Genomic DNA, 9884 nt, shown 5'->3' with positions numbered 1-9884 from the left:
GATACTTTCAATCGATTGTGAAGTCGAGTGTGTTTGAGGAGTCATTGCAAGAGTCGTTAATTATATACGATATTAGTTGGCTGTCTTCATTTCGATGATTCAATGTTCACGTTGCGATGCATATTCAAGTGACATTTCTTTTTTTTCGATCGGCGATTTGTTTTCAGTTTTCGTGTTTTGTTCAAATATCATTGACGATACGAATTTCTTTTGGTCGAGTTTATTTTTTGCTTAGTCGTGTTAAGAGAAGATAAGAGTTTTGGTTGCATTTGACAACAAAGTTTTCTTTTGCAATGGCTCCTACGTCGTTACGAAAGCTCATTGCGCTACAGAATTCTCGCTCAGCGGAAATTGAATTGACCAGTAGTCGATTGCGAGAGAGATCTCGCGATAGTTTGAATTCAAACATTATTTCATCACGAGTCAATTCACTGACTGAGATTTGGAGCAAGGCGCGTGCCACACATGAAGAAATTGTCGTCCGAGAGGATGCCCTGAACGATGTCTACATCACGGAAAATGTGTTTGCTCGTCTACAAGCAACATACGAGGACGCGCTTGATTTTCTTCTCACCACAAGGTCAGAATTAGACAGCAGTTCAAGTAATACCGGAACTTCAAATACCGCTTCTGTAATCAATGATGATACACGCCCCGCGAAGTTACCAAAATTAGATTTACCGACATTTGCGGGTCGTTACGAGGATTGGGAGAATTTTTGCGATCTGTTTACTACCCTAGTTCATAATGCGCCGCGTTTATCTGACGCCACGAAATTGCAATATCTTAAAAGTTGTTTGAAAGATTCTGCCGCGGATCTTGTGAAGGATGTTACCACTACCAACGCGAATTATGCGACGACTTGGCGGGCTTTGAAGGCGCGTTTTCATAATCCTAGATTAATAGTTTACAGTCATTTGCGAGCGTTAATGAATCTTTCTCATATGAAAAGGGAGTCTGCGGGTGAAATGCGTTTGCTTGCGGACGAATCTCAGCGTATTGTGCGTGCGTTATCGAATTTGAAAATGCCAGTTGATATTGGAATGTTTGCTGATTTATCTTTGGCAGATCCATTGTTCTATGTTCCTGATTCTGTAGATATTATTTTAGGCGCAGATGTTTACGGACAGCTATTGAAGTCAGGGTTGAAAAGATTTTCTGATTCATCTTTAGTTGCCCAAGATACAGCGTTAGGCTGGATAATTTCCGGTACAGTGTCCGCGGATATTTCACGGCGGGCGGAAACTTCTGAGCATCTTCAGGCGTATCACAGTGTTTGGGAAGACGACTTAGATATATCGTTACAACGTTTTTGGATCCTCGAAGAGTTACCACCAATAATTGCGACTCTTGATTCTAAAGATGATGCTTGCGAAAGATTGTTTAGGGATACACACTTTCGAGATACCAATGGACGTTATGTTGTACGTCTGCCTTTCAATTCAGATCCTCCAGAAGTCGGAGTCGAGACTCGATTTATGGCTTTGAAATGTTTAGCTTCAATTCATCGACGTTTTGATCGTGATCCTGACTTAGCAATCGCTTATCGGAAGTTTATGAGCGTTTATGAGGATCTTGGTCACATGGAACGCGTCTCGTTTAATGAAATTAACAACTCGAAGGCGTGGTATTTTCCGCATCATGCGGTGGTGCGATCAAAGATCCGGGTTGTTTTTGACGCATCTCGGAAGAATAAAGGAGGACGTTGTCCAAACGATTTCCTTATGAAAGGCCCTGCTCTTCAACGCGATTTATGTCTAATTTTATTGAATTGGCGTCGATACCAGTTCGTATTCACGACCGATGTTGTTAAGATGTTTCGTCAGATTTATGTTGCGTCGGAACAGAGAGATTTTCAACGAATCGTATGGTCTCCTAGTCATTCGGATCCCCCTGTTGATTATCGTCTCACAACAGTGACTTATGGCACAGCATGTGCTCCTTACCTTGCGATTCGCACACTTCAGCAAGTAGCAATCGATGAGGGTGCTCGATTTCCACTCGGTGCTGCTTGCCTAAATTCTAATACGTATGTAGACGATATATTTGCCGGAGCAGATGATCTCTCTGATGCGTTGAAAACGCGTCAAGAACTAGTCGATATGTTACGTACAGCAGGAATTGAACTCGACAAGTGGGCCGCGAATCATAATGATTTGTTGCCTACGAAATCTTCGCAATATGAGAACATTGACCAAAAAAGCATCGCAGATGACGAATTAGTGAAAGCTCTAGGTATTCGTTGGAATCCAACGTCTGATGAATTCAGTTTTGTCGCTGTAAATTTCGAAGAGCTGGTTAAAGCAATGACGAAACGAACTGTTTTATCAAACATCGCGCGTTTATTTGATCCTTTGGGGTGGCTCGCGCCGATAACGGTTACAGCTAAAATTTTAATGCAAGATCTTTGGATTGTAAAATGCGATTGGGACGAGACGTTACCTATAGACCTTCGAGAACGATGGCTCCAGTATTGCAGTTCGCTTTCTGAGCTATCGAAGTTAACCATTAACCGATGGTTAGGTGCATCTTTAAATTCACATGCACAGATTCACGGATTTTCTGACGCTTCATCGCGGGCTTTCGCTGCAGTTGTCTATATTCGAATGATTGACGATAACAATCGCGTACATGTTTCTTTGTTAACTGCAAAATGCAAGGTATCACCTGTCAAAACTGTGAGCATACCGAATCTTGAGTTGTGCGGGGCAGTGTTGCTCGTAAAACTTTTGCGTTATGTAAAAGGTTTGGAATTTTTGCAAGGTTTCCCAATGTTTGCGTGGACCGATAGTCAAATTGTTTTGACTTGGCTTCGAAAACATCCGTGTAGCTGGAAGACCTTTGTTGCGAATCGGGTATCCTATATCCAGACTGAATTACCTAATGTTATTTGGGCACATGTACCGACTCGTGAGAATCCGGCAGATTTGGCGACACGAGGTTGTAAACCCTCTGATTTGATCAATTGTAATTTATGGTGGAACGGGCCTGATTGGTTAGTGAAGACTGACGAGCATTGGCCCAAGATGGCATCGTCTCCTCAAGTATTACATGTTGATCAAATTGTGAGCGAACCAGAACTTTTCTGTAGATTTTCCTCCTTTTCTCTGTTAATTCGTGTTGTAGCATATTGTTTACGTCCATTCAATGTTCTTAAGAGACGCAAAAGTAGTTTAACTCCATTGCCTGTTTATCTCACAGCCATAGAATTGAACGAGGCCCGAAATGTTGTGTTTAGATTAGCTCAAAATCACGCATTTGCATCAGAAATTGAACTCTTATCACATGGGAAGCCGTTACCTAAACGCAACGGTTTATGTAGTTTAAATCCGATGTATGATGAGACGGATCGTTTATTACGGGTAGGAGGTCGTCTTGGAAATTCAAGTTTACCTCACGAAAAGAAACATCCGCTGATTTTGCCGCGAGATTCGACACTTAGTCGCTTATTAGTACGGTACGCGCATCGGAAATGTTTTCACGGGGGACCAACACTTACTTCTAATATTGTGATGCAATATGCGTGGATTTTGGGTCGAAATCGTTTAGTTAAGACTGCGATCAGGAACTGTATAGTTTGTCAACGCAACAAACCACGTCTAGCTCATCAGATGATGGGTAATTTGCCTGTCTCACGAGTGACTCCGGCTCGACCATTTTCGACGTCAGGTCTAGATTATGCCGGTCCCTTTCAAATTAAAAGCTCTAAGGGTCGAGGGCACAAATCTTATAAGGGATATATAGTGCTCTTTATCTGTTTTGCGTCGCGAGCGATACATCTTGAAGCGGTTAGCGATCTTACAACTAAGATTTTTCTCGCCGCTTATAAACGTTTTGCGAGTAGACGCGGAATTTGTACGAATCTTTTTTCTGACAATGCAACTACTTTTCAAGCTGCTGATAAAGAGTTGCGAAGTATGTTTAAATCAGGTTCTGAATTTTATAAAAGCGTTGCTGCGTCTCTTGCGAATGATGGAACATCTTGGACATTTATTCCAGCGAATTCTCCTCATTACGGAGGTTTGTGGGAGGCTGGAGTAAGATCTGTGAAGTATCATCTCAAGCGTGTCCTCGGTGATAGAATATTAACTTTCGAAGAGTTTTCTACAGTGCTCGCCGAAATAGAATTGTGTCTAAACTCACGTCCAATATGTCCTTTAAATTCTGATATTGACGATTTACGGGTTTTGACACCTGCACATTTTTTGATCGGCGAAATTCCTGGTTTAATTCCTGATAAAGATTATTCCAATGTACCGGAAAACTGTTTAGAACGTTTTCATCTGCTTCAAGCCATTCGAAATGATTTTTGGAAGCGGTGGTCATCAGAATATATACAACATTTGCAAGAGCGTTCAAAATGGCGAGGTCAAACTAAGAATTTTGCAATTGGACAATTAGTTTTATTACGCGATGATCGTTATCCGCCTTCGAAATGGCCTTTGGGACGTGTGATAGAGGTTCGTCCCGGTTCAGACGGGTTAGTTAGAGTCGTCACCGTTAAAACGGCTACGTCAAATTTGCGACGACATATCGCACGCCTGTGTCCTCTTTTTATTCAACACAATTCCGAAAAGTCGAACGAATCGACTTGTGGGGACAAAGACAGTTGAGCTAGTTATAATTTGTATTGCGCACGTCATTTTAATTTGATTATTGTATTAAAATTATATACCATGTAGAATAAAACTGTAGTTCGTTGAAACAAACCGAGTTGATCGATGTTCTCAAATTATGGTGTGTAGTTCGTCTGATGACGAAGGCGGGCGGAGTGTTCGCGGCGATTTTGTAATGACGATCGTATCATCGCGAAGGAAGACGATAATCGCGTCATGTAGATATATATGCGAGTCTAGCGAGCGATTCACGGTGGTCGCGATTGACAAGCAGGCGTTGTTGTGGAAACGGTCGCAAACAAAGAAAGAGTGTGTTGAGAAAAAAGGTTGAATTTACTTGTCAGAAGGAGAGAGTCGACTCGGGTCCTTCATGCGATAGTTCGTAATTGAAAATTGAGTTGCTTTTTTTTGGTTTGAATGCTCACGCGAGTGATCCCGGGTAATAGGAGATTTGGTTTCGCACTCGGTTCGGCAATACTTGAATCCTCCCAGGCCGGCTCACAGATCCAAGGGCATTGGCAGCTTTGAAGCTCCTTTCCAGTGAATCCCGAAGCTGGGACGGATTGCAAGGCTAGCCGTAGTGCTGCCGGCAGAGGAGTGCCCTATGGGCCAGCCGGCAATTGTGCAGAGTTCCAGTGGAACTCTGCTGTGGATCACTACGCGCAGAGACTTGAGTATTAACGGTAAGAGAGCTCTCTTAGTTTTAGACTAAAATGTCCTTTAGCATGTAAATTGCTTGAAACGCCGATTTTCTAACCTCGTTATCTATATTTAAACACTATTTGATACTGGGCTTTCGTACGGCGAAATTCTTGTAGTTGCTTAATAGAATAAATTTATTGCATCTTGCTTTGGCTTTTCCTCGTAATCCGTCGAGGTTTTTATGCCGAAGCAAGAATTTGTTCAACCGGGAAATTGTGTATTTCATTCTAGTATAAGTTCGAACATTGTTTAATCTGAACTTCTATGAATCCTGTCTTTTAAATGATTGAAAAAACAGATAGGATAGAGGATAGGATAGGATAGAGGATAGGATAGGATAGGATAGAGGATAGGATAGGATAGAGGATAGGATAGGGTAGAGGATAGGATAGGATAGAGGATAGGATAGGATAGAGGATAGGATAGGATAGAGGATAGAGGATAGGATAGGATAGACGAAAGGATGGGATAGTGAATATAATAGATTAGATGATATTATTGGATAGAGGATACAATATCATAGAGGATAGGATAGGGGATTGGATCGGATAGAGGATAGGAGACGATAGACGATAGGGTAGTATAGATGATATTATAGGAAAGAGGATAGGATATGATAGAGGATACGATATTATAGAGGATAGGATAGCATAGAGGATCGGATAGGATAGGATAGAGGATAGGATAGGGGATTGGATAGGATAGAGGATAGGAGACGATAGAGGATAGGATAGGGAATTGGATAGTATAGAGGATAGGATAGGATAGAGGATAGGATAGGATAGAGGATAGGATAGGATAGACGATAGGATAGGATAGGATAGGATAGAGGATAGGATAGGATAGAGGATAGGATAGGATAGAGGATAGGATAGGATAGAGGATAGGATAGGATAGAGGATAGGATAGGATAGAGGATAGGATAGGATAGAGGATAGGATAGGATAGAGGATAGGATAGGATAGGATAGAGGATAGGATAGGATAGAGGATAGGATAGGATAGAGGATAGGATAGGATAGAGGATAGGATAGGATAGAGGATATGATAGGATAGGATAGATGATATTGTAGGATAGGATAGATGATATTGTAGGATAGAGGAAGGATAGGACAGAGGATACGATATTGTAGAGAATAGGATAGCATAGCGGAAAGGGTAGGATAGAGGATAGGATCGGGGATTGGATAGGATAGAGGACAGGAGACGATAGAGGATAGGATAGGATTGAGGGTAGGATAGAATAGGATAGAGGATAGGATAGGATAGAGGATAGGATAGGATAGAGGATAGGATAGGATAGAGGATAGGATAGGATAGAGGATAGGATAGGATAGAGGATAGGATAGGATAGAGGATAGGATAGGATAGAGGATAGGATAGGATAGAGGTTAGGATAGGATAGGATAAAGGATAGGATAGGATAGAGGATAGGATAGGATAGGATAGGATAGAGGATAGGATAGGATAGAGGATAGAGGATAGAGGATAGAGGATAGGATAGGATAGACGATAGGATGGGATAGTGAATATAATAGATTAGATGATATTATTGGATAGAGGATACAATATGATAGAGGATAGGATAGGGGATTGGATCGGATAGAGGATAGGAGACGATAGACGATAGGATAGTATAGATGATATTATAGGAAAGAGGATAGGATATGATAGAGGATACGATATTATAGAGGATAGGATAGCATAAAGGATCGGATAGGATAGGATAGAGGATAGGATAGGAGATTGGATAGGATAGAGCATAGGAGACGATAGAGGATACGATAGGGAATTTGATAGGATAGAGGATAGGATAGGATAGAGGATACGATAAGATAGAGCATACCATATTAGAGGGGATAGGATAGTATAGAGGATATAGTCGGATAGAGGATAGGATAGGGGATTGGATAGGATAGAGGATAGGATCGAATAGAGGATAGGATAGGGGATTGGATAGGATAGAGGATACGATAGAGGATTTTATAGTATAAAGGAGTGGATAGGATTGTGGATAGGATAGGATTGAGGATAGGATAGTTAGTGGATAGGATAGGATAGAGCAGACGATAGAGGATAGGATAGGATAGAGGATAGGATATAATAGAGGATAGGATAGGATAGAGGATAGGATAGGATAGATGATAGAATAGGAAAGAGGATACGATAGGATAGTGAATAGGATAGGATAGATGTTAATATTGTATAGAGGATAGAATATGATAGAGGATACGATATTATAGATGATAGGATAGGGGATTGGATCGGATAGAGGATAGTATAGGACAAAGGATACGATATTATAGAGGATAGGATAGGATAGACGATAGGGTCGGATAGAGAATAGGATAGAGGATTGGATAGGATAGAGGATAGGATAGGATAGAGGATACGATATTATAGACGGTAGGATAGGGTAGAGTATAGGGATAGGATAGAGGATAGGATAGGATATTGGATGGGATAGGATAGGATAGAGGATAGGATAGAGGTGGATAGGATAGAGGATAGGATAGGATAGAGGATAGGATAGGATAGATGATATTATAGGATAGAGGATAGGAGACGATAGAGGATAGGTTAGGATGGAGGATAGGGTAGGATAGACGATAGGATAGGATAGAGGATAGGATAGGATAGAGGATAGGATAGGATAGAGGATAGGATAGGATAGAGGATAGAGGATAGAGGATAGGATAGGATAGACGATAGGATGGGATAGTGAATATAATAGATTAGATGATATTATTGGATAGAGGATACAATATGATAGAGGATAGGATAGGGGATTGGATCGGATAGAGGATAGGAGACGATAGACGATAGGATAGTATAGATGATATTATAGGAAAGAGGATAGGATATGATAGAGGATACGATATTATAGAGGATAGGATAGCATAAAGGATCGGATAGGATAGGATAGAGGATAGGATAGGAGATTGGATAGGATAGAGCATAGGAGACGATAGAGGATACGATAGGGAATTTGATAGGATAGAGGATAGGATAGGATAGAGGATACGATAAGATAGAGCATACCATATTAGAGGGGATAGGATAGTATAGAGGATATAGTCGGATAGAGGATAGGATAGGGGATTGGATAGGATAGAGGATAGGATCGAATAGAGGATAGGATAGGGGATTGGATAGGATAGAGGATACGATAGAGGATTTAATAGTATAAAGGAGTGGATAGGATTGTGGATAGGATAGGATTGAGGATAGGATAGTTAGTGGATAGGATAGGATAGAGCAGACGATAGAGGATAGGATAGGATAGAGGATAGGATATAATAGAGGATAGGATAGGATAGAGGATAGGATAGGATAGATGATAGAATAGGAAAGAGGATACGATAGGATAGTGAATAGGATAGGATAGATGTTAATATTGTATAGAGGATAGAATATGATAGAGGATACGATATTATAGATGATAGGATAGGGGATTGGATCGGATAGAGGATAGTATAGGACAAAGGATACGATATTATAGAGGATAGGATAGGATAGACGATAGGGTCGGATAGAGAATAGGATAGAGGATTGGATAGGATAGAGGATAGGATAGGATAGAGGATACGATATTATAGACGGTAGGATAGGGTAGAGTATAGGGATAGGATAGAGGATAGGATAGGATATTGGATGGGATAGGATAGGATAGAGGATAGGATAGAGGTGGATAGGATAGAGGATAGGATAGGATAGAGGATAGGATAGGATAGATGATATTATAGGATAGAGGATAGGAGACGATAGAGGATAGGTTAGGATGGAGGATAGGGTAGGATAGACGATAGGATAGGATAGAGGATAGGATAGGATAGAGGATAGGATTGGATAGAGGATAGGATAGGATAGAGAATATGATACGATAGATGATATTATAGGATAGAGGATAGAATATGATAGAGGATACGATATTATAGAGGATAGGATAGCATAGAGGATCGGATAGGATAGGATAGAGGATAGGATAGGGGATTGGATAGGATAGAGGATAGGAGACGATAGAGGATAGGATAGGATAGAGGATAGGATAGGGTAGAGGATAGGATAGGATAGAGGATAGGAGAGGATAGACGATAGGATAGGATAGAGGATAGGATAGGATAGAGGATAGAATTGAGAATAGAATAGGATAGATGATATTATAGGATAGAGGATAGGATAGGATAGAAGATACGATATAATAGAGGATAGGATAGGATAGACGATAGGATCGGATAGAGAATAGGATAGGGCATTGGATAGGATAGAGGATAGGATAGGATAGAGGATACGATATTATAGACGGTAGGATAAGATAGAGTATAGGATAGGATAGAGGATAGGATAGGATATTGGATGGGATAGGATAGGATAGCGGATAGGATAGAGGATTGGATAGGATAGAGGATAGGATAGGATAGAGGATAGGATAGGATAGATGATATTATAGGATAGAGGATAGGAGACGATAGAGGATAGGTTAGGATGGAGGATAGGGTAGGATAGACGATAGGATAGGATAGAGGATAGGATAGGATAGAGCATAGGATAGGATAGAGGATATGAT

General features: G+C 40.8%; 1 protein-coding gene across 1 annotated transcript; it reads left to right on the top strand.

Moving 5' to 3' along the window:
• Positions 1-293: 293 nt before the first annotated feature.
• LOC143363359 (uncharacterized) lies at positions 294-4613 on the top strand. Its single transcript, XM_076803956.1, has one exon. The coding sequence runs from the start codon at positions 294-296 to the stop codon at positions 4611-4613; it is 4320 nt and encodes a 1439-aa protein (XP_076660071.1).
• The last annotated feature ends 5271 nt before the right edge of the window (positions 4614-9884 follow it).

This window comes from Halictus rubicundus, unplaced genomic scaffold (assembly GCF_050948215.1).
Source record: "Halictus rubicundus isolate RS-2024b unplaced genomic scaffold, iyHalRubi1_principal scaffold0039, whole genome shotgun sequence".
Lineage (NCBI taxonomy): Eukaryota > Metazoa > Arthropoda > Insecta > Hymenoptera > Halictidae > Halictus > Halictus rubicundus.
The sequence above is the reverse complement of the archived record's forward strand: the minus strand, read 5'-3'. Positions and strand labels throughout refer to the sequence as shown.

What these genes read in the sequence shown, in the direction of transcription:
- LOC143363359 (XM_076803956.1), top strand. Translation starts at nt 294, where the DNA reads ATGGCTCCTACGTCGTTACGAAAGCTCATTGCGCTACAGAATTCTCGC.